Consider the following 26,650-nt stretch of genomic DNA (forward strand, 5'->3'; position numbering starts at 1 on the left):
TATTATTGTGTCAGTTTATTTATTTATCTATGTATTATCACATTTATTATCAGATGTATGACTGAGTCTAATGTGTAATATATTCCTGCAAGTAATTCTGCTATCTGGACTGGCATGGCATTCTCATTTGCCTATGACACATACAAACTGCCTGCACATCCAATAATCTTGCAATTATGTAATGCTTCACTACTTGGCACTGCTGCTCTCCACTTACCATCATGCAAATGTGCTGCTTGGGTGTGTGTACTCTCAAGCAATGCATCTGCATGATAGTAAGCAGAGCGGAGCAGTTTCAAACAGTGTACAAACTCCAGTAAATGTGATAACTGGAACTGGTGGGAAAGCATCAATCTCCATTGCTCTAGGTCTGAGGTAGACATGCAGGTGTTTGTGGGGAAGATGCCAAGTTTAGGGCACAGAGGTGGGATGTCCAAGAGTTTAGCATATATATTGGACTTCTAGTTAAGAACCACAACCAAAGGCTTCTGCAGGTGGGACTATTCTCCTAGTACAAGTCTGAGACTTGGGATAGCTTAGCCCAGGCTGTACCTAGTGCCACCAGTATCCCACGCACTGGAGAGCAATGTAGGCATCATTATAATGACCTACAGAGGAGGAAGAGGGATACACTCAGCCATTAGACTGAGGAATTTAGGACTGAGGACATCCCACACCAGTGTAAGTATCATTTACAGATCGTACTTGTAAGACTTAGAAAGCTGAATATAGGCAAGACTGGTATTCATAATGGTTTTCTGTTCTGTTTTTTCCACAGCTGTCAGTGATTGAGAGTGTAATGTCTCAGCCCACAGGGCTAGATTGGTGAGACTAATGGAAGCATGTGGTATGTATGCAGCATAAGAGTAGTGTTACTGTTGTATTAAAAGTTAAAAATAGCTTTTTTTGGTATTTTATAGAGTAGTACCAAATTCAGCATGCATGTCCCAACTATAAAAGCAAGTATGCGTGCATTAGTCTGTAGCACAAAAGATTTAGTCAGAAGGTTATGGGTTCAAAATACCACACTTCACAACTATATAATGCTGTTATTTCTTCAATATTTACATTAAATTAAAACTTTATACAAGTGGCACAAATGTCCTGCTGTAAACTGTAACATGCATATGTGCAACATATGCATCTTTCACAGATTACTTGCTGCAATCTGTAGTATACTGTGCATCTGTTAGGAGCTGGTAGCCTTAAATGTAAAAGTTAAGATAACAGAGTCAAACAATTGTACTAATGCGTTATATGTCACATATGAAGGTACTAATATTATCTCTTTTCTCTCTCACCCCACCCTTATCACTCTCTTTTTATTTTATTTCATATTATTTATAAAAAAAATCTTGTGTGTCATTTTTTATTTTATTTTTATAAATATTTTAAGTTATTTTGTTTTATTGTAAATTTTTTTATTTTATTTTTACTTTATTTTATTTTTCTCTTCTTTTTTAATTTTATTACATGTTGTCAAAATGTGTCTATGTCATCTATGTGTACCACATCACTAAATGCTCCACAGCCCAACGGGTTAGGCCAGCCCCACTGGATCCTCCTGCCCCCCCCTCCAGCTTCAGAACATCTGGGAGCCAACCTGGCAGAACTGCCTCTGCTGTCCCTGCACTACCTGCACCTCAGGTAGTCCTGCCCCGAGGCTGGTCCAGTGGTACCCTATGGGAGCAGTGGTGGAGGTGGTGGCTTCATTATCCATATCAAGTTGCCAGGGATGGTGTGTAGGGTTGGTTGCACCATTGGTACATGGTTATGCAGGCTGGAGAGGCTGCTCTCCCTAATTTTGGATAGTACCAAGAGGAGGAAGAAACATCAAGCACTCCAGCCACTGGTGGAGTGAAGTGACAGTGATGACAGTTCAAGGAGTGAGGACTCGATTCTCACCGTCACCCAGCTTGATGACCGTGAGCTCGGGATGTCCCCACCCTCATCCCAACCATGGTATCAGCCAAACTTTTGTGTCCATCACTGTCCCTGTCTCTTGTCTTGTTTATCTTGTCTGTCTGCAATTGCTTCCTCACCTAACCAACTTACCTGACCCAGACATACCTATGTCACTTCCCAAACGTTCTTCTCTCTCTGAAATAAAAATGAAATGGGCACCTGTCCCACAAAAAAATCATCCCATGCATAGCTCTCTATTTCACTCATGTCTTCTTGACACACTTGATTTAGTCCAATTGGATATACAACATGATTGTTTTGTGATCACCTCTCTCTCTCTGGAGGTGACAGTCCAAATTCACTTAATATTTTGCACATATGTTCAGTTTACACTGCTAAAGAAATTGATAATTATGGTTGTTTCCTACCTCTCTCTTGCACATTCCTGTCCTGCTTTCCATTTGTTCTCCCCCCTGCTTACTCCCCATTTTCCCCACTTTCTTATCTACCCCATTTCACACTTTAATCTGGTCAAAAAACAGAATCATACACAACGCACACAAGTTGCTGGAAAAGCAATGGATCCCTTCACTTTGTGGGTTCTATGCCTTTGCTGATGTGCGCATCATGCACCAATGAGCAGCAATGGTGAGTGACAGCAAACAGTTGTGTTTACCCCATGCAATGCTACTTAACACTGCTGTGCTATGCCAGCACACAGCAATACACCTTATATAAACAATTCATGTCATTGCATTATCACTTTGGTATTGAAAAGTATTAGATACACATGTATTCAAACTCAGTACCATCTGGCCCCAAAAAGGAATGCATCAATGTATTAACACATGCTGCCACAGAATCAGTTAAGCAACAGGTGTATTTTATAGTATCAATACTAGCTGTCAGACTTTAGCAATGTAGCTTGTGTTTACTCACTTCTTAGCTACATGCAAACACGTGTATCTCACATACATATGCACTTTGCTAACCATCTCGCAAACCCGCTACTCGCTAAACTATGGAAATGTACATATTATGCTGTATTACTGCTGTTTACTGTCCATTTCCTGTGCATGACATGAAATTACATGTGGAAACATTACAAACTGTGGACCCTATCTAACAATATAGCACATATTTACAATACATCCATGTGTTGCCACCCACCCAAGTGCTGCAATCCTGGTGTTTCAGTACTTTTTTCATAGATATATCAACCACAGTGCAAAATGTAATATCAAATGTTGTGTGCTATTCAATGCACATCAATCTGGTAACATGCAGAACTACGACTATTGACCCATTCACCTAAAAAGCCATATCTGCAAGGTTAGGGAAGGAATTAGCATGGACCATATCTACAGGGACATAGGTCACCTTCACCACACTTGACCTGGCCCATTTTGTTTTTGCCAAGGATAGAGCTTACTTATTGAACCTTGTAGACTTCTTGGATACTAACCCCAAAGACCTGGATGACAGATAACAGGAAATACAGGCTGTGTTGAATTATCCATGGTATTTGACACTATCCCCCATTCATATCTCATACTGAAGATCTCCCATGTGGGAATTAAGCCATACAGTAGTACAGAGAAGGGCAGATGGCTCACCGACAGAACACACACACTGGAAGTTGGGGACTACACCTTCTGCATTAGCCCACTTACCATTAGAATACAATAAGGGTCTGTGCTAGCCCTCAACTGCTTGTAAACTACTTCCCTGAAGTGCAGGAAATGGTAGATGGCCTGTGGTTTAGCAAGACTGCAGATGACTGTTAACTGGATGCACTAATATAGAGTCCTCCAATTATGGTAACATATTCCAGAAGGGACTGCCACACACAAATGATTGGTGCCAAACTAAAGCATACATGCCTCATTGTCTGCTTTGGCAATGATGTACCTCTGCTAATTATGATATACATAGTGCCCCCCTAAGCTCAATCACAGTGTTGTGAGACTTGGGAACACATGTTGATAATCTACACTTTCATCACTATGTGTCCATAGTGGTGACACACATTCTGCATTGTGCACATCATACATATGGACATCACATCCAAGACCAGGGTGGTCATACCTCTGTTGTACTCTACCCTTATCAGACCACTAATTGAGTACAATGCTCCCTTCTGTATTGTAATCAAGAGATACCTGCAACAACTGGAGAAAACACAGGCTGTGCCTGGGAGACTCCAGAGCCTCCAAACAAGACGTACATGGAAAGACTGAAAGACATATCAGTGTACTCAGTATCATGCAGGCTGCTGAGAGGTGACCTATGCCTGCCCTACAGAGCTATCTCAGACATCTGCAAATCAAATGGGTCAAGGATAACTTGCCCCAGGATTCTCAACTTAGCCTGCAAGATAAACAGAACATGCTGAGACACAGATATATCCCCCAATGATTCACATTCCTTTGTAATAGGCTCCCACTGCATGGGAAGTAGTGCCCCTCAATTACCATGTTCAAGAGCAACCTTGACTACTGCTTGAGTGATTAAGTCACTTCTGGGCTGGCACCTATGTCCCTCATGGACAGGGCCAGTTGGTTCTGCTCACAAAATCGCTCTGTTAAAAATGACCATCCAACTATGCTCAATAAGGGTACTTGTGTTTCTACACAGTTAGGCCTCTAAACACCCTAGGGCCATTAGGCTAGTAGCCTTCTATGAAACTATAAGCCTTTGCAGGCCCCCCAACAAACTGACTTCCACATGGCCTGCTGATCTCATCTGTAAGTTCACCTGTACACTTATAAATGTCAGACCTGTGCTGTGGAGCTTGCGTAAAGTACTGTGTTCTGTACTCTGTGTACCTTGGTTTGTCATTTACTGATATTTATTGTTAAAAAGAAGTGTGACTGTGATCAATAATGAGCAGAAGCCACTGTACACAATGTAAAGGAATTACAACTTTTGTCTGGCTTGCAGAACTTGTATGGTCAGAACAACGTTGCTGCTTTGCTGTACTTAATTTATTCTTTAGTTGTATATTGATGGTGCAATTTATTTTGTCACAGAAGTTGATTTCAGTTCTCTCTGAATTCTGTGGTTACTGTTTTTAATCATTCTTTTCTTTTACAATATTTTTTATTAATTTGAAGCTGACTATGGATTCCTTAAATGAGTATGCAATTAATGATTTGCTAATGCCCAAATATCTTGTACAGTGTAATAAATGCTATGCATATTTAAAGGTAACATCTGATAACACTGATCTGTATTTCTTGTGTCAAAAGTTGGATAATTTGCTTAGCATTGTTAGAAGTAAATCTAGACTTAATGATAATGATTGCACTTGTGCAACTGGCATGGCTTGGAGAACTGTTGTTTCATATATTGACTGGACTGATGAAACAAATAATATTAGGCATAGAACACATTTAGGAAATGATGCATCTGTTGACTGCAAATATTCAACCCCTATGAAACAAGACAATGCCCCTGACAACTCTGGAATTCTGGATGCAGGTATTCAGCAATTCTGGATGCAAGTATTCAGCAATCTGATGATCCAATTTGTTTAGAAGGAAACAAAAAAGAAAGAAAGGAAGACTCTCACAACAAATAACAAGGAAGAAAAAGAAACTGATAATGATTGTAAAGGAAAGAGAATACGTAGTATAAAAGACACTGTTTTGTTATGTAACACACAGGTTACAGGGGATGGTATTTTTCAATCAGAAAACCTTCAGTCTACAGAAAATGGCATCATTTTTCCAACAAAGAAGGTACAAAAAAGAGGCAAGGGGCAGGTGAAAAGGAAGAAATCAAAATGTAATGTGGAAGGAGTGAAGAACATTACTGTAAGAAAAAAAAAAGAGAAAAACAGATGTTGACTACATGGCTCAAGCTGTGGATTTACAATACCAGCTGGATGAGAATTTAATACAAAATGAAAACAGTGGCATTAATAAGACTAATGGTGATGAAGAGCTATCTTTTGTAACAAGTGATAGAGCAGATATTACTGTATTAGAAGCTGAAGATTCTTCAGAGCTGGTCAGCAAAGATATTCTTGTAATTGGAAATTCAATTATTAGAGGAACTGATAATTATATTTAGAGAGAAGATGATAAACATTGAACAGTGTTATGCTTGCCAGGAGCAAAAATAGAAGATATGAGACAAGCCTTGGAACGCCTTAATGTAAGGAAGTACAGATCAATTTTTATTCATGTTGGTACAAATGATGTCATCCGCAAGGAATCTCTGACTGTTAGTAGGGAGCTGACAGCCCTCTTAGTATAGCTTGTACTCATGTTACAATGTATTTTTCACAAATCACCTATAGAAAGGATAGTCAGGTCACTGTGAATGAAAAGATTTTTTGGGTAAATACCTAGATGGAAATAAATGTCCTGTTTTAAAAAATAAATGTGTAGAGCATACAAGCTTAGTTTTGGCATATGTGTTCAGACAGGATGGTGTGCATTTGTCAAGATCAGGGAAGAGAATTTTTGCAGCAGATATTTTGCAATATTTGACAAATACTAGGTGGGATTTTTGCTAGGTTGAAAACTTAACAGTTCACAGATAGCAACATTTGATGCATCTCTGATGGTTGTTAATGCTAGGAGCATTAACAATGAAGTTTTTTTATCCGAAAATTTGCTACGTTCCCACAACACTGATGTTGTTATTGTTTGTGAATCACGGGTAAAGAACAAGGACTGGAAACCAGCTCTGACAGGGTATAAATGTTTTTACTGTAACAGATATTCTATCAAAAAATCAGGTGGAGATGTTATGATAGGGATTAAAGATAATTATGAGACCTGTGATTATTACATGTTCATTGATAACACCAAAACTATAGACTGTGTGATTGTGACAGTAAAGACAAGCCAGGAACATATAACAATTGTTGGAGTGTATAGACCACCAAAGCCAAGTGCAGATGACCTAGAGGAATTCATACATTTCTTGGGTGAAACACAGGAGGGGAGAATTAGCTGGACACTTAATTTTACCAGAAACAGACTGGAATAATATTGATTCAACTACATTAGCAAGGAAATTATTTACAATGTATATTCAGGAACAGCAACTGCTTCAGATTGTAAAAAAAAAAAAAAAAAACTACCAGGGGATGGAACATACTAGACATTGTTTGTGTTCCTAAAGAAATTATTGATGTGCAGTGATCATGGGGTTATAAAGGTTAATTTGTTGCTAAATAATTCTGCCAAACTTAAATCTAAACCAGTGCACACAAGGTTAATGACAGATTATATGGAAGCAAAACAGTCACTAAATGGAATGAAGTGTTCAGTGGAAAAACTGCAGATGGTATGTGGAAAGATTTGTAAAAGTAATTGTTGGAGCGTAAAAAATAAAAAAAAATGTTTAACATCAGGATCTAGACATACAACATCAAGGGGATCTGCTTAAGATGAAAGACAAAAAAAATAAGAAATGCAAGAGATTTCGAACTACAACTTTGAAAACTGAAGTAAACAATATGGACAAATAGATTATGCATAGTGTGAGACAAGATCAAGAAAACTTTGAAGAAAATGTATATAAAGATATTGAGCATAATAGGAAAACATTTTATAGATATGTAAGATGTGGAAGGAGTAAAGACACAAATCGATAAACTGTGTGCAGATTCTAAAATTTATTTTGAGACACAACAGATTATAGATATATTTACAAAATCTTATGCAAAAACAGTTTGGCTCCACAAAAGGGGTGATAAGTTGTCCTAGTGACATCCAGGTAACCTCAGGTACTGGAATCAAAATAGATTATATTGAAAAAGAACTGTGCAAACTGGATCCAAACAAAGCACAGGGAGGACACAGAATTAATAACAATGACCTGAGAACACTTCAGCAAGTACTTACGGTACCATTATATCATACAAATATGGGGAGATTCCTCAAGATTGGAAACGTGCACTTATTAAACCTGTCTTCAAGGGAAAGGGGAGTAGGACCAACTCAGAGTCATATAAACCCTTAAGTCTACTTTCATGTTGTGGAAAAATAATAGAAAAAATAATAGAAAAGGTAATATTGGATAAGTTATCTCAGAACTGGATACTTTGGGACATGAAACCATATTTCTGCACGCATATGTTGAAAACAGATCTATTACCACCTGTAACATGATGTTCTATAGCAATATAACAGCTACGAATGAAAAAGTGTGATGTGATGTAATTTATACAGACTTAACTTCAGCATTTGACAGGGTCATACACAAACCACTGATCAATAAATTAGTAAAACTAGGTATTGATGTACTCTTGATAAGATGGATAGCTGCATGGCTTACAAATAAGACATGGCAAGTATCATACAGCAACTGGACAGGTGAAATCCTTGGTTACAGTAAAAGTGTCCCACAGGGCTCTGACCTAGGCCCTTATACTTGTTTAGATTGTATCTTTCAGACCTAACTTTTTCATCTGAGGTGTTCTACAGTTTACATGCAGATGACCTGAAACTGGGTAGACTAATCAATTACATGTGTTACAGATAAGGCATGTCTGTAATATAACTTGACTAAACTGACCATTTGGGCACAGGAGAATAATATGCTGAAAAATACATCAAAAACTAAGCATATGAGATTTGGGAGACATAAATGGAAAGGTGAATATTTAAGACAGCACACAATGATTGAAACTGTAGACTCATTTAAAGACCTAGGTATATGTGTAGATTCAGCTATGAGTTTTTCTAATCATATCAACCAATTGGTTAATGATAGTTATAGCACTATAGGTTGTATAAAAAGATTTATAGTCTAGGAAATCAAAAATGATGAAGTCATTGTTTGTTAGTTACATTAGACCCAAACTTGAGTATGGAATAAGAATATGGAAACCCTATAAGAAAACAAGCATGAGTAAACTGGAAAGAGTACAGAGGAAGTATACCAGGGGCATCCATGGATGTAAACATTTAAGTTATTATGAAAGACTAAAATATCTAAATTGTACAGTGTTTCTTACAAATATCTAAGAGGAGGTATTATTCAAGTATATAGGGCATTTACAGACAACTACCTCTGGGAATGTTTGGGGTTATCAAAAAGTACTAGAGATTCATCAGACAACTTATATAGAAGATTCTATAGGAATGAGAAGTGCACTGATTGGTTCTCTGACAAAACAGCTGATGCAGGGAACAGACTACCAAATTACATTAAAGCAAGTACTAGTTTAGAACTAGTTCAGATATTTTTAAGAACAGCCTGGACACTTACTATTAGAACAAGTGTTTTGGTATATTAGCAAGTTAGAAGGGCATTAATGCTCTTGCTTGAAATATTTGTATATATGTATTTGTGTAAATATGTGTTTTCCTTTATGTCTTTTTTAAAGAGTGTAGTTTCAATACATCCAGTAGTACTTTTAAACAATCTAATATCTAAAAAATCAATTTGTGTAAAGTGGATAGTATATTTAAAATGTAAAAAAATTGATGTTGAGTGTAAAGAATCCACAAATTCATGAAAAGTAGTTAAGGATCCATTCCATATTAAAAATAGATTGTCAACAAAATATCTATAAAATAATCTGTTATTTAAATATTTATTCTTGATGTTATTAAAAAGAAAATTCAGTTCCCAGCCATTTACTACCAGATTGGCATAACTGTTAGCCATGGGCATACCCATGGTTTTCCCCATACACTGTTTGTCAATGTTATCATGAAAAAGGAACACATTGTCTAAGACCAGCTCTTTTAAAGCACATATAGCCTCAGTTTCATTAGAAGAAGAATGCCAGTGCCTCAAAACATGAGCTTTTGTTGATATAGTTTTTTAATGAATACCAAGGAATGTCTTACCACAGTGTAGCAGTTAAGCTATATCTCAACAATTAGAACTAGTATGTGGTTATACTATTCCAGTGTCAGAGGTGTACCATGAGCTAAAAGCATAAAAGTCTGTCAGTTAGTGCAGAAGATTAAGACCATAATCTGTTAATGATCTGCTTCCTGTGGTACAGGGTTTGATTCTCTCAGTCTTAAGTTTGCTACTGTGCGACTTTGAGCAAGTCAGTTAACCAGACAGTGGTTTGGGAAAATTAGAAAAATTGGTCTAGGCTCCTTAATGGTCTCCTGGACTGTATGGAAAGTAACCACCTATAAACCTATTTACTGCTATGACAGGTATTGCAGTATCAAAATCAAATACCCCAGTCATGCAATGTGTAACACACTGAAAACTAGGCCAAAAACATATTTTAGACACACCACAAACTAGACATCAAATTAGTACTTTTGTTTCTATTTAGTACAACATCTTTTCAGAAAGGTTACATAATATAAAATCTCTCTCTCTCTCTCTCTCTATATATATATATATATATATATATATATGATTCTACTTCACTTTATCGAATTACCATATCACTGAAACTGAAAATGAGCAAAAACATTATAATCGCACAACAACGAAAGTTTACAATATCGAAATGCATAATAATACCGAAAAACCACCTGTGGTTGTTGCACTCCACTCCAGACACCCTACACACACTTGTGAAGACAAACAGAACACCTTCATTTCTTTCTCAAAACAGTTAGCAACTGAAAACTGCTCAGTGCATACTACATAACTTCCCACGAATGAAAGAGTAATTTAAAGGGACAGATGTCTATTTGTACTACAAGTTCCTTTTTCATATATTAAAAAATGTTGCTATAGCTTTAATAAACTCCATCACGTCACCTACTATTAAAGAAAGGGTATCTCTTCCAAGTGATGCTCTCTCCTTTAAATCATGGCATATAATGTACTTTAGAACTTCATAAATATCTCCAGAATGATTGTAAGTAAACGATTTAACTGCTTCTCATCCATTTAACATAAATAACATTCATTGAAGGTTGTGCGTCAGGCCTGGCAAGTCGGTGCATAAAAATCCACTGCCAATCATTAGCGGACTGGAGTTCCGCTGTGGCAACCCCTAACCTGGAAAAGCCGAAAGATACAACTACAACATTTAGGCGAAATTATATATAAAAAAATGTCAAGCTTTAAAGTCCCATTTCCAACCTCTAAGCCTATAGTATTAGTTTTCTTCTCACTTTCCCATTGGTCCTCACCACACTTCCTTAGCCTACCACATCCCCACTATAACCACCTAATGGGCCAATCAGGCCCCATAGCTTCTCACCATTTTTTGGTTTAATATTGAAATAACTAAGTTATATTACACCAATGACTGGACACCTCTTCAAACCAATTAGGCTACACCACCATACTCCTTACTGGTCCGGCCCTCCCCATCCTAGCCCTATCAGAATATACTCCTATAATGTTTATCCTAATTAATACTTAAATTATGTGTATAAATAAGAGAAAAATGCAGCAACTGATCACAACACATTTGTGTCTCTGCAGTCCTAAGTTGTGAGTATATTGATAGGGCATACATGTTCACCACTGGAAGAAGCAGACCCAGCTAACATAGCTTGAAGAAATGCAGTTACAAAATTCATCCTAATGCTGACAATTTGTCTTGTAAAATACACTGAAAGTAAACACAGATGACCAAGCTACTGTCCAAGCACACTGGCTGAAACCATGTCCAAGAACATAGCCAAAGGCATACTCCTTCTAGTGGTGATGACAATGACACAGCTCTAAAGGAAAGAACTTGTTGGCACAGCCAGTGAAGCTGGCAAGTCAATGGGAAATGGTCTCTTTATAGCTAGGATTTTGGAACTTAACAGGGACAAATGTAATAAAAGATGATTAGATGACCCAATATATTCTAACCGGGAAATAAACCCCCGCACATACCTTCTTGGATATTTTGCCTGTAACATTCTCTCACCTTGTATCAATGGTAAGGGAATGGTAACTCACTATTGAGAAGGAGTTATGTCAGACATGCTGTTAGGAATAAAGGATGTAATCAAAGCTAATCTGTCCTTATTGAAAGACAGTATCACTGAGACCATATCAAGGTTATCAGAATGGACAGTATCCTGGTCAAGGTGACCTTTAGCACGATAACTGCCTTCTAAGTGAAAAATGTTAGAAGGACTGAAAGCCTAGACCAGTAGGCACTCTCCTTCAGCTGTTCCAATATAAACTGCTGCTCTTTGAGAGGAGACGATTCTTTGTATGACTCTTCAGATATGTCACCTTCCAGAAAAAAAAAATATATATTTTTTATGACCTGGAAGACTCCCAAAGGACACATGATGGCAGTGCTGTACTACCAATCTGAAGAGCTTAAAGTCCAAGAAAAATGCTATCAGTACTTAGTTTCTCTCTATGTTAAACAGGTAGCTGCAGTCTGACACACTGTCTTGTATAGCCTGTTAAATATGCACATAAATCACAAAATATTCTTGTCTTTATCATGGCATCAATAGTAACTATCCTCTGGTTCTCCCTTATTCAGTTAAAACCAATTACAAACCAATTTCTTTAAAATCTCCAATTAGATTTCAAATGTACAAACTTTTTGTAATTCTATGATGAAGTCTCTAAATTCAAGTTTAACTGTATGACTCAAGATACTGACATAACAAGTAGTTAGACAATAAACTTTATGTGCACTGGATAAATGCATTGACCTGGCAGTCTCCACCAAATCTTAATAAAATGGAAAGTTTAAAAGCAACCAGCCTGGTGGTCCACTTGTATAAATAAGAAATACAATTGTGTGTGTGTCTTTCAGCTTTTCCCGGTTAGGGGTCGCCACAGCGGAACTCCGGTCCGCTACTGATTGGTAGTTGATTTTTACATACTGAGTTACCAGCTCTGATGCACAACCTTCAACGAAGGTATGCCCATTCATGCATGTCTCCACGCAGAAGACGCTCTAGCTGAGAATCGAACTGGACAGCGTCTTACTGTGAGTGGACAATGCTACCGCAGCACCACCACTGCGGATAAATAAGAAATACAATAAAAGTACAAAAAGGCTTTGTAAACTATAAAGCAAAACAAAGAGTCTTCAAATCAAGGTTATCATTAAAAACCTATTGAAAGAATAAAAAAAAAAATATCATCAGGAATATGACAGCATCCCATGAACTTAGGCTAGCATCAGAAGTTAAAGACAATTACAAATCCTTTATAGCTACCTTAGAAAATTAATGAATAATGCCCTGCATTGCTCGGAACTTGAATCTAGTAGATATAGCTAACACACTAGCAAACATATTCAGTACAAATTTTACCCCGAAACAACTACACACAATCCTACTTACTATTGTAATAAATACTGCAACAGTGAAATAGAAGGACATTTACACACCCATTAGCCTGACTAGTCTTTCTGCAAAGTCATAGAAAGTATCACAACTGGCCTAAATACCTGTGATATCAAAAATCTTATAAGGCTTGACACTCAGCAGTTTGGCTTTGTTAAGGATAGGTCCCGTCTAAATAATATGGTCATCTTCTTTAAGACAGTAAACCACAAGCTGTGGACAGTGGACATGCTGTCCATATAGCATACCTCATCTTGACTAAGGCTTTTGACACCAAACCAAATGCTAAAAGAATACACAAGCTGTATGAGCTCAAAACAAATTCCTGCATAGTTAGGTGGACAGCATATTAGTTGAGGAACAGAACACAGGTAGTGAGGATGGCAGGTGCATTCTCAGTAAACATGAAGGTGACTAGTAGTGTTCCCCAGGGCACTGTGCATGGGACCTCTATAATATTCAGTATCCACTTCACAGATTTCCAAATTACAAATGGAGATCTCCAGTTTGAACTCTCACATGTCAACAACTGCTGTTTAAAAAACAGATTAAGACTAAATGGTAAAAAGTACAATATCATTGCATTTGTTAAACAAGCTCTTTATCCAGCTTGTAGTATATACACCTTACTTCAAAATGAAAATGAAGTGAGAGACCTTGGAACATTGGTACATAATTCCCTTGACTTTGACCATCATGTTGCAAGGGGTGGCTAGGAATTATTTTTACCTGGTGAAGCTGATTGCAAAAGGTATTTGATCTAGATCACAGGAAGTTCTTACCCCTACACATTCTGCATTGATCAGACCTATTATCAAATACGATGCCCCTTTTGGGATGCATCTTACTAGCCATATCAATTAACTGAACAGACCTCAGAGGTTTGCTAACTAAAAATATATAAAGCTTAAAAGACAGGTGTTACAAGGAAAGGCCGGAAGCCCTGTCCCTTTATTCATTATCCTACTGGATCCTTGTCTTACTTTTTTGGACATTAGGGATCCAGTAGTCCAAGATCTCTTATATCTCCATAAACCGTCCCACTAACACTAGAACCAGGGATCTAAACTTGCTTCAGCAAATAAAGAAAATATGGTAGAGACAGACGTGTCACATAACGCTTGCCTGATATCAAGAACAAACCTCCTACTCCAAATTAATCAATGTGACACAATTTCTTCCTTCAAAAGGAGTTAGGTCAGCTGGATGGATGTCCACAAATACATCCCTGGTATGACTGGTCTGTTACTCTTTGAAAAAGGGCTAAGGACTAAGGGTGGTACTGGCAAAGTGTAAATGCCCATTTGGCTGAGTTGCCTTATATTTTCAATAATTGTACAAAAACAGTGGAAAATAGTTAATATAAATTCTGCTCAATCACTGCAAAAAAACAACAAAAAAAAGCCAGGCTACTACAAATGTATGGTTTCTTCACACTTTGCAGAGAAGATCAGCTGGATGTTTATTCTAGGGTTTGCCCACCCTGCAGTCTATTATTAAGCCACAGACCAGGGAGGTGTGACTGGTAGCTCAGGTAGCAAATCAGTGCAGACAACATACATTGTTTGGAAGTCAGCTGGTAAACCCTGGGAAGAGGATTACACCATGTTATAACTGCAGAAACAGAAAGGAAGACAGAAATGATAGAAATGACACATTTTTGTTAAACATTTTTAAAAAGAGCTAGATATCACTGTCTACAGTTATAGCAGCTAGGCAACAAGAGGTTAATAAGATGAACAGCCACAAGAGTTAGCACTACTGTTGCTCCCACCTCTAATTGTACTTTAAAGTAAACTGTGAGCACAGAAATGAAACCCAGCCCTGTTAAAATGCTAGTTTTTTGTGATATAAAAAAATGAGACCACAATAAATCATTTCCAAACTTTTCCCACCTTTAATGTGACCTATAACTTTTACAATTCAATTGAAAAACAAACAAATATTTTAGGGGAAAAAATATAAAAAATAAAAAATGTACAATAAGCTGGTTGCATAAGTGTGCACACTCAAACTAATATTTTGTTGAAGCACCTTTTGATCTAATTACAACATTCAGTCTTCTTGGGTACACAGCAGCCAACAGTGATGTTACAAAAAACTGGACATCCCTTCAAAATTGATGAAAAGACAAGACAAAAACTGGTCAGGGAGGCTGCCAAGAGACCTACGGCAACACTGAAGGAGCTGCAGAAATTTCTGGCAAGTACTGGTTGTGTACTACATTTGACAACAATCTCAGTATTCCCCATATGTCTGGCCTATGGGGTAGGGTTACAAGATGGAAGCCTACAGAAAAAACATCCAGGCCCGTCTAAATTTTGCAAAACAATACATTGTCTCCTAAAAGCATGTGGGAAAATGTGTTATGGTCTGATGAGACCAAGGTTGAACTTTTTGGCCACAATTCCAAAAAGTATGTTTGGCACAAAAACACTTCGCATCACCAAAAGAACACTATCCCCACGGTGAAGCATGGTGGTGGCAGTATCATGCTTTGGGGTTGCTTTTCTTCAGCTGGAACTGGGGCTTTATTCAAGCTTTTGTCAAGGTGGAGGGAATTATGAACAGTTCTCAATACCGGTCACATTTGGCCCAAAACCTTCAAGCATCTGCTTGAAAGGTGAAGATGAAGAGGAATTTCACCTTTCAACATGACAATGACCCCAAGCATACATCCAAATCAACAAAAGAATGGGTTCACCAGAAGAAAATTAAAGTTTTGGAATGGCCCAGCCACAGCCCAGACCTAAATCCAATAGAAAATCTGTGGGGTGACCTGAAGAGGGCTGTGCACAAGAGATGCCCTCATAATCTGACAGATTTGAAGCGCTTTTGCAAGGAAGAGTCGGCAGTCAAGATGTGCTATGCTGATAGACTCCTACCCAAGAAGACTGAATGCTGTAATTAAATCAAAAGGTGCTTCAACAAAGTATTAGTTTAAGGGTGTGCACACTTACTCAACCAGATTATTGTAAGTTTTTTATTTTTTATATTTTTTTCCCCTAACAGATTTGCTTGTTTTTCAATTGAATTGTACAGGTTATAGGTTACATTAAAGGTGGGGAAAAGTTTTGAAATGATTTATTGTGGTCTCATTTTTTTTATATCACAAAAAACTGGCATTTTAACAGGGGTGTGTAAACATTTTATATCCACTGTAACTAGTTTATAGATGTCTGTGCTTGTGGAAAAAATGTCTTTCACTTTTCTGTTGTGTCTCTTATAATCACGTTAATACATACTTAAATAAACACCACAAACACTGTAAGGGAATTGGAAGAAATGAACTCCAAAGAAATAGCGTACCCACACTTTATTTTATGCTTTCATCTTCAAGGGAGTACTTAAAAGACTGAAATTAGTAAAATGTGATTGATGTCTTAAATTCATTATGTTAGTATATATTTTTATTGTCTATTGAGTATATGACTTTAAAGTTATCAAAAGTTTTTAACACGTTTAAGTAATTGTTTCATTAGGCACTTTTTCTATTGGATGGTTTTAGCTTCATATAGTTGAAGTGTTAATGGTTTATTTATTCTGATGAAGTCCCTTGCGGACGAAAGTGGAAAATAAAGTATGGTGTGGTTACGCTATTTCTTTGGAGTTCATTCCTTCCAATTCCCTCACAGTAAAGTAATATCTTTCGGCTTTTCCCAGATAGGGGTCGCCACAGGGGAACTCTGGTCCATTAATGATTGGCAGTGGACTTTTACAGTGCCGAGTTGCCAGCCCGACACTCAACCTTCAAAGAAGGCACACCCATTCACGCACACACCTACCTGCATGTCTAACATCACTCGACCACGGGGGAGGACACGCAGACTTCATGCAGAAGGCATTCCAGCCAAGAATCGAATAAAAGAACCTCTTGCTTTGAGATGACAACTCTAACCACTGCACCATCGTGGCCTTTCCGATTCCCTTACAGTGTTTTTTTTTTTAATTATTTTTTTGGTTTGCTAACCATCTTCAGTTGGACTGTTTTCGTGTTATTAATACAGACTTTTCCCAGACTAGTCCTAATGACATAGAAATGATGTAGATACCAGAAAGAGACAACTTTCTGATCTAACAGTAAGGTAGAGATGGTTTACTATCAAAATGTGGAAAATCAAAACAGTTTTTCAAATTTTGATTAAATTCGTTTTCTGACTTTGGTAATACAGAATTACGAAAATGTTAGAAATGGTAACCATGGAATCAACATTTGAACACAGGAAGTTCCAATGTCGAAAGTCCATGTTACCACACCCCCTGCACATTATATATTCCAACTTCGAGATTGCACTACAGTGAGGGGGTCTATATCATATTGTCGACAACTTCGAAGCAAGTAAGGTTGAATATGAATGTTCAAACTGTGAAAACGTCAAATGTAAAAAAAAAACATTTAAAACCCAAAACAAACAAAAAAAACGTTCTATGCAGGGGGACAAGCACCCCTGCTCACCCCGCTACTTAAATATACCAACTCCGAGATCGCACTACAGTGCAGTAAAGGGAAATTTTCCCTTCTCGCACTCAATGGCGATTTCCGTTATATGTTTTGAAGTTTTCAAACTTCGAACTTTCAAGTTCGACCTTCAGTGCTTCGCAGTTTTCAGACTTCAACATTATGATATAGACCCCAGTGAGGAAATGGGTAAATTTACCAACCCATCCTTAGTGTAATCTGTTATAACAATGTCAGTCCCACATTAGCGAATGCCCACTACCATTTGCTAATGTGGATTCGAACATTTCCAGATCGGCATTATGGAAACTGGAAAACATGCATTCAACCATCCCAGTTTTGTGTAAGACCACATTTTGATAGTAAACAGCTACAGACACCTCAACTAACTCTTAGCATAACATTTTACTGCAATATGACATTGTTGCAAGGGAAATATGATGCAAATGCTCACAAAATGCAAAACTTGAACAATGCCATAAAAAAGTGGCTAAATCTGCAGCAAATACCCCCTTTCAGGACCTGCCATTGTATAGCACTGAAAAGCCTATAGTGGTTGGAACTACCCATCAACAAACATATACACAGATTCTTATCATCTATAAAATTATCTGGCATCCATTTGCTTATTCCAGCAATAAATACCATTTTACACAACTGTTTCCACATGGTCATTATGATCCAATGACCAAATACGTCTCTGTCCATAAACCTATAAAATTTACTTGGCATGGTGTATACTCGTACCATGCTGCTAAGGCCCGTCTCTCCTTACCTATGTCCATTAGGTCAATACCCTCCCTCCTTCCAGACCTTTAAAACTATTTTGAAAGATGGGCTCTGTTCTTGCTCAACCCCAGGAAAAACTACATCTAAAGATATATATATATATATATATATATATATGAACAAATACTTACACTTCCTTATTCTCCCTTCTTTACACATTTCATAACCTCAACCACTTTCTCTCCACTGACTATCTAAATATGCCATAACCCTATTTTTTCTCTCACTTCATATTGCAATTTCTGTTTATAGTATGCCAACTTTTTCTAAATATTAAATTATTGTCATATAAGTTGCATATTGTTTTACCAATGTTGTCACATTATGTCTAATATTTAAACTGTAGGGTTTTTGTATTATTTGTAAAGCTTGTAAAATTATTGTTCTTAAAATGTTTTTGTAATACTTTGGAACTTTTCTCCCCGGGCCACCATTGAAAATTGGGCGATCTACCCAGTCAGACTTTCCTGATAATCAAATGTCAGTAAGTAAATAAATAAATCTAAACAGAAATGAGTTTATCATTCAGCACTGGGGTTCATTATAGACAATACTAATGAGAAACACACCTCAATAATTTGCCATAAGTCCTTTTAATAAAACTAATAACTAAAACTTGCATAAAAAAGCTTACTTTTCTGTCTTCTGCATTCAGTTGACCCATTAAATAATTCATATTCTCTGTACTCCATTCCCATGATTGACTGGTAAAATATTCTAGCAACATCATAGACTTGTGCAAGCGGTTGAAGATTCTCATCATTCTGAAAAAATAAGAAAGAAACAACTTTATATATTTATTTAAAAACTGTTCACTGCGTTAATGTTAATATTTATTTATTTATTTTATTTTACATTTGTTGACAGGGCTAGTCTAACTGGATATATGTCCATTTTCAGTAGAGGCCCGGGGAGAAAAGCTCCAGGACAAAACTGATGAAAAAGTAAAAATTGTGTAGAATAAAAATAGAGTTTACATAGAAAAAACATACAAAATACTGGGATACATTTTCAAGACACTGGTTTGAATCATCTACAAGATATTAACACCCTATTAAAAAAACACCTAATAATACTGGGCATAGCCCATTTTCAGACGGGACCCAGGGAAATGGACCAGGTAAGAGTGTAATATACATTACATACATTTCACATTATTGGAGACTGTAAGCAATACACTACAAAAACATTGACTATACTTATTTTTTAAGCATCTTTATTAAATTACCACTTTAAACATTGATATAAACACATTAATAGAAAATAAAACAAACCACATTAACATGTCACATTCATTCATTATACATTACATGTTTTCTTTCTTTTACAATTATTTACTCCAACATTACATAAATTGCTCAATTCCTGCTCTTCCTGAACATTATTCTGCATGTTTTGTTCCCACATATTCCATTTATTTCTGTGTAATTTGTTCCTTCTCTTTTCTAAAGGTACTACCTCTTGCTCTTTTATCTCGTTTAAAATATTCATTACTTCAATTACAGTTGGTTTAGATTTTTGATTTCCACTTTCTAGTAATTGCTTTTTTGGTAGCCAACAGCAATAAACTTAGTAAGGTCTCAGTATGTATAACTGATTCAGATCCTGCGTCCCAGCTCAAAAGAATCATTTCTTTAGTTACAGCCATTTGTTCCCTCAACCTTTCTAACAGAGTACAGTGCAAAGAATTTTTTAAATCTGCTGTTACACTCCCAAAAAACATGTTCTCGTTTACTTCTCAGTTTTTCATCATACCGCTAGCATTTGCTATCTACCGAGGAAAAACATTTCTGAAGTCTGCTTGGGGTAATAAAAATACCTATGTGTTGTATGCACTTCTAAACAAAAATCCTAAACCTTCTGGAGTTTGTCACATGCTTAGGAGCCATAGAGATGTGCTTAGGTTCATAGGCGAGTACTACATTACCTGTGCTTTTTTACATTTAGCCAGTTTATCTTGTAAAGGTGAACATTAAAGCCTGTACCTTTTGTCTGTGAGGTGGACATCTTAACCAGTATACCAACTCCCAAACTTCCCTCTGTTTCTTTGTATCTTGCCTTTCCAGTATCTCTTTTCAATCTTTTCTAAGCATGGCTTATTGATTCTTATAGAGATCATGCAATATTTTAGAAGCCCTACTAACTATCCCTTAAACAGCAGCTTCTTTTCTAGACTTGACTAATGCCTCTGTGGGTGGGTGGGTTTTAAGCACAAGGTGCAGAGTTTGATTCTGACCTTGAGTTGTTAGCTAGGCTTAAAATAACCTTTCAGGGCAGTTAGCCTAGTACTTTCTTATAAACTCTACCAGATCAGGTTTTTCACTTTGATCTCTCTCCTAGCCATTTCTCTTTGCGTATACTCTGATATCAATCCTTAGTGGAGAAGGTGGACTCTAATCTCCAACTCCAAACTTCTGCTTGGCCTCATACTACTTTATTACCTTGCCCTATCTAATTGTTTGTTAAAAAAAGAAAAAAGAAACATTTTTTGCCCATATTTGATAGCAGATAACAGGTTAGCAGGGTAACACTGATAAAGGTAGCTGCTACAAAGGTGCAATATAAAATATCCCTGTGTAACAATGTAGAAAAACAGCATCTATGTTCTTAACAGAAGAAAGAAAACAAAGAAAAACAGAATCTTTGTTGATAATAGAAAACATTAAGCAAGGTAAAACTAATAAGGATAGATATTGCAAAAGTAAGTAAAACAACCATGTTTAAAAGGTAGAAAACAGCACAGTATATACAGGAGTCCTATTAGGAGGTATGGAAAATCCAAGTGTGATACGGCAGATAGCTGTAAAAGATTTGTAAGTGATTTATAAGTGATATGAAGCAGAGATTTGTGAATGTAATTTATTTTGAAGGTTAAAGTGATGGGTAAAACAAATGGTGTAGTGCTTCCTTAAAATTTGTACTTTGGTGGGGCTGCTTAGTTAGGTGATGAAGAGACAGATTTTTATGGATAAAGTATTTGATAGCAGCACTACATGTTATTCAGCTGGACAGTTGTATATAGAAGTTTTATGGCACTGAATATGTTATTTGGGCTTTACATTGTAACACCACAGTACAGGGTAAGCAATATGAAAGGAAACTGAAGTTGGAATTGCATAGTTTTCTGGAATCCAATGGATTTGGGTATGCTGTTAATTCAGGCAGAAGTGTATTCCACTCACTGGCTGGGTAGGCTGAGCGCCCCTGCTACAGTGGCGCCCTAGGCAGCCGCCTAATTGGCCTATGCCTAAGGCCGGCTATGGGTGTTTTGTGGGAATGTATCAAATCTGCAAAGTTAGTTTCACCGAGCATAAAGTATTCAAATGCTTTTCAGTGAAACGAACCTTGTAGACAGTGGACTTTGGGGGTGTGCACCATATGGGAGTGCACAAGAGGCTTTTCCCCCCCAGCATGGTAGTGCACAAGAGACTTGCCCCCCTGCAAAAAAAAAACATTTTCTTAGGATCATTGAAGGTAGTTTCAGCAAGAAGTTTTCAAACTTTTTTCAGTTGCCGAAACTACCTTTGGCAAGAAAACATGATTCCGTGTTTTGTATCCAATTTTGCAAATAATTGTGCTTTCGTGGAGAAGGCATGTTTTGGAAGATCTTAAGACTTTGTTAGTTGCATACTAGATAAAAAAACAAGTTAAGTCCTGGGAATTAATCTTTTATAGAATAGGTTTATATATTCATAGGTTTGTGAACAAGCAAAGCCTATTTGTCACCAAGATGCTTGATGCCTTAAATCCCATGTTGGAGTTAGCGGGTCCCATATAATCATCCAATTCTGTTTCAACATAAAATGTGGTAGGCTGAGCTTAAAAGAGAAGAGAGATGAAAACTCTGAGAGATGAAGTGGTTACATTTTACACAGTATACCTAAATCTCATTGAGGCTGGGGATGTGCTCTTATGTTTAGGTTATGCTGAAATCACTTTCAGTGACGTTTTTCTTATTCTCCACTGCTGTGTGACAATGGAAGAGGAATATATAGGTTTGGGAAGGCACGGAGTGACCCCATATGTGTGTGGCAGAGGGAGGTTTGACTCCTAAGAAAGATTACCTCAGTTTCACTGGAAGTGTTTTGACATAACTGTTTTTGTTTTATTCACTTTTGATTGATGTGAATTTGACTGATCAACATGAATCTGGATCCAAAGTTCTCGTCTTCCATCTTACTTTTTAATGCTCTATGTATATGTTTATCAATCACTCTTTTATGCAGTGTGACAGTAGTTTGATACCGCTGGACTGCCCATCATTATGAACATCTACTTTGTTCTTTTACACCGATAATAGAATTTTCATTCTCCAGTCATCCAGGATACATCTCTCTCTCTCCATTCAACAATGAGAACCCACAGGATCCATTTCTTCCGTAACACATATTTTAATCATGTCTGCCATGACTTCACCTATCACTGTCCCTGACTTCATTCAAACTTCTAGTTTGAGTCCTCCCTTATCTTTCATCATAGGCTGTATTATATGGCAGTATAGTTTTGAGGGATTTTAATCATTCAGAACCTGCTGAAAGTACTTCTTTGAAGTGCCTTTGATATTCTCTGGACTGCTGAGCACATTGTTGTGGCCATCACCTGTGAATGGTGCCTGCCAACTATCTTCTTTATCTTTCTAGCACTGCCCTCCAACTTGATAGAGCTTCTTTGTACTATCTGCTGAGTAACCGTCCAGAATCTGGTAAAGTGTCTCTAATGCCACTGCAACTGTTCTCTCAGCCACCATGTTAGCCAACCAGTATTCTTTCTTAAACTGGTTCATCTTTACTATCTTCCACTTCTTGTACTCATTCTTTCTTTTGATACCTTACAGGACTTCTGTTTTCCACTCTCAGCTTTCCTTATCTGTTCATTTTCCTCACTCATGCTGTTTTGACATACTGCCATTCTTCTTCAGCACCACTTATTTTTTCTTTGCCCACATATTTTACAAATTTGGGCATGTCATTGAACTCCTGAAATTCAACTTCCAAGTCTTCAGCCTAGTCTCTGCTGACCTAATAGCCTTCTCTGCCAAGTTGTTGCACTGACTGTGGTCACCAGTGGTATGTTCTGGGGGCTAACAATTTCACTAAGGATCATTTTGAAATCTCTGATTTGAGCCCAGTGATCTCTCCTTAGCACTAGGAAGTCTACCTGAGTTGTATGCTGACCAGTTCTACTGTATACCTCCAATGACTATCAACAAGAAACATGTATGAATACTTTATGGTGTTTAAAAATGCCTGAATCCTTTCCAGTGTTAAAAAAAAATGTTAGTGCATAGAGTTCCACCTAAAGATATGAAATCTGTGAGATTTTCGGGGTATATCTTATCATCCTTTTTATATCAAACCGCTGCTGCACATTTAAGCCTGAAAACCCACTGTTTTAGCTGTCTTTTAGTGCATTCAGTTCTAACAGTTTACAGTCATATAACTCCTTATTGACTTATCTACTAAACTTTACTCTAATTTCAGAATTTCTCTAACTTTTATTATGCAGACTACTACCCCAGTTCTACTCAGCTTATCTGTTCTAGTCATCAATTTCGCTTTACCATTTCTTACTAAGCCAAAATGTAATTCTATCAGTGCCTTTCAAATTTAAGTTGACTTGTGTATTCTTCAAATATACAAACTTTTTCATTCAACCTATTTATCACCTTGTGAAAATACCTTAATTCAGTTTTCTTTGCCTGCAACTTCAGAACAAATTACCCTGTTGCTTACCTTGTTTCCCAATTCCAACTGGTATCATATCTGTTAAACTTTTTGTTTTTATAGATCTTGTTTGTAAAACCCTTTCTACCTTGTAATTAAATAGAATTTATTACACTGGCCCCGTTTTACACGTTACTGGATTATAACATCCATCAAATGTATGTAATTGAGATAGCACTCCCCATGCTACCACTAAGGTTTATTCCAATATGAATTATAAGAACCCACTACAAACATGCAATTTTATGTTCTGGAAATAGAAGTCCCAGTCTAGAATTTCTAAGCCTCCCATCTGCCATGGAAGCATCATCCTGTTCCAAGCACCCCTAGTGTGTCTAACATCCCAAATGAATTAGACATTCCTACTTTTCAGGCAACTTATAAAACTCTCTGTAGGCAGGGGCAAAAAAATGCTTACCTGAAAAGCAAACTCGGAGGCAAAATAAACATTTAAGTGCTGAGCTCTCTAATCCAACTCATCGTTTCTGAAAAAAATCTCAACTTTTCTTTCGGCTCCCCATGAGGTAATTCTACAGCTTTGCCAAGAGTATCTGACAGACATATCCCTAAATATTTCAACTTAGTTCTCTCTCAAAGAAATCCTTAATCTCTCTCACTCTCTATGTCTCTCCCTCTGTTCTTAAAGAGTTCTGCCTTCTTACTTCTCTTTCTCTTAATGTTATAACCTAAATTTTACACTAACCAAAATATTAAAAAACTTCATTAATTCTTTTTACTTGCTTGCCAAAGTCACTAAGATATTGTATATAAACAAAGATGTATTTTATTTGTATGTTCTCCCACAAATAGCTTTGCAAACACCTGGGAGTTGGTGCAGAGGGTTAAGGCTATGAGCTGTAGTTTCTATGGTACAAAGTTTGATTCCCTCTGCTTTCATTTGTCTACATTGTAATCCTCAGCAAGTTGTTTAACCAGACATGCTCCCAGGTCACCAATGAAAAAACATTGTGTGTTCCGTTCCCTACATAGTTAACAAATGGGTGGTGGTATTTTTATGCTGACTGCCTGTATAAATTCCTAATTTCTCTAGGTAGTTTGCAAAAAAGCAATGCTAAGAGCAGGCTTTCTTTATTCCCCTCACAATCTGAAAAGATTCTGAAAGCATTGTTGAGATTTTAATTTTTGCTAGGGCATCCTTATAAATTTCATTTATCGATCTCCTAAAATCCTTTAAAAAATCCTGTCTTAGACTTTAAATAAAATTGACTGTACCCCACCCCATCAAAACTCTTTTCAGCATTTAAACTTAATATCAGTACAACTTTAAGCCACTCCATAGTGAAGTAAGATAAAGCCCTAAGTATACTGCAAGTGACCCTAGTTTAGATAATGGCTTTATACCTATAGGAGTTGTCAGAGGAGGATGCGACTGGGTAGCTTCTCCTTGCACACCCATCCTGGGGAGAGAGAGAGAGCGGTGGCTCTGGCCCACCACATGGGTGACACCTAGCAGGAGTACTAGTTGATGACTCCATGGAGATCGGATCTATTGAGGCCAAGTTCCTTTATGCAATCACACTGGCAGCCAAGGGGAACCCTTGGAGGGCAGGTATAGTGGAGCTCAGAAATGCCAGTGAGGGATGCTCTGCTGATTGGGAGGGTAAGCCATCCCCTGCAGGACCAGCAAAGCTGGCCTGCTCTCTACCACTTAACTCTCACCACTAGTCACTGAGCTCATTGAGGATTCGCAGGCAGGGAACAATATGGCTCTCACTACCTAGGGAATCTCTGACTCCCATGATCATGAAATGAAATGAAATGGATGATTAGGAACAGGTAGTGGAATCCTTGGGCGCAGTCCTGTGGGGATGCAAAAATATATAGTAATAGAACATTTTTTTATATATGGCTATCTTCAATATGCATTAATGCTTTAAGGATGATGTCAAATGTCTGCACCCCCAAATCCCAACAGGTATCAAACTCAAAATAAACTTCACCATCTTTTTAGCTAACCTCTTGGTGAAAACACCCTGTCAACAAAATGGTCCTGCCCTTGTATCAGTCTCATTACTATGCCCCTTTCTTATTCAAAATCTCAGGTCTACATTTTAATATCTCAGTGAAAATAAACTGAGCAACAAAATGGCCCTGCCTTTGTATCAGCCTCAATATTAAATCCTTTCCAAAAAATAATAAAACCCAATTAAACTAAAATGTGATTATACACATACACTGTAAATAATGCAGAATGTTCTACAGATACATGTAAACTTAATATACTGCATGTGCAGTATATATACTGTGCATAACACAGTGATTATCTGTTAGAGTATATATATATATATATATATATATATATATATATATACTATCTATATATATATATATATATATATATATATATATATATATATATATAGATATACACATGGTGTTATATTGTATATTGTTACTGTTAACTCTTGCAGACTGCCTGTGAAAATGTATGTAATGTGGAATATTTGTCCCCAGGCCTCTGCTAAAAAAGAGCTTTGTCCAATTAGACTTTCCTGGAAATTAAAGGCAAATAAATGATTAAATAAGTATACCATAGTCATTAA

At 37.1% G+C, this 26,650-nt stretch overlaps 1 protein-coding gene across 2 annotated transcripts in view; it reads right to left on the minus strand.

The window, feature by feature from the left end:
* FAR2 (fatty acyl-CoA reductase 2) overlaps positions 1-26,650 on the minus strand; it is a 1,505,975-nt gene that overhangs the window by 47,680 nt on the left and 1,431,645 nt on the right. For both annotated transcript variants that reach the window (XM_044088201.1, XM_044088202.1), the window contains one exon: positions 18,998-19,127. In XM_044088201.1, coding sequence (XP_043944136.1) covers positions 18,998-19,127 — 130 coding nt within the window. The remainder of the gene's footprint in view (positions 1-18,997; positions 19,128-26,650) is intronic.

Source organism: Protopterus annectens, chromosome 11.part0 (assembly GCF_019279795.1).
Source record: "Protopterus annectens isolate FY-2018-M chromosome 11.part0, PAN1.0, whole genome shotgun sequence".
Lineage (NCBI taxonomy): Eukaryota > Metazoa > Chordata > Ceratodontiformes > Protopteridae > Protopterus > Protopterus annectens.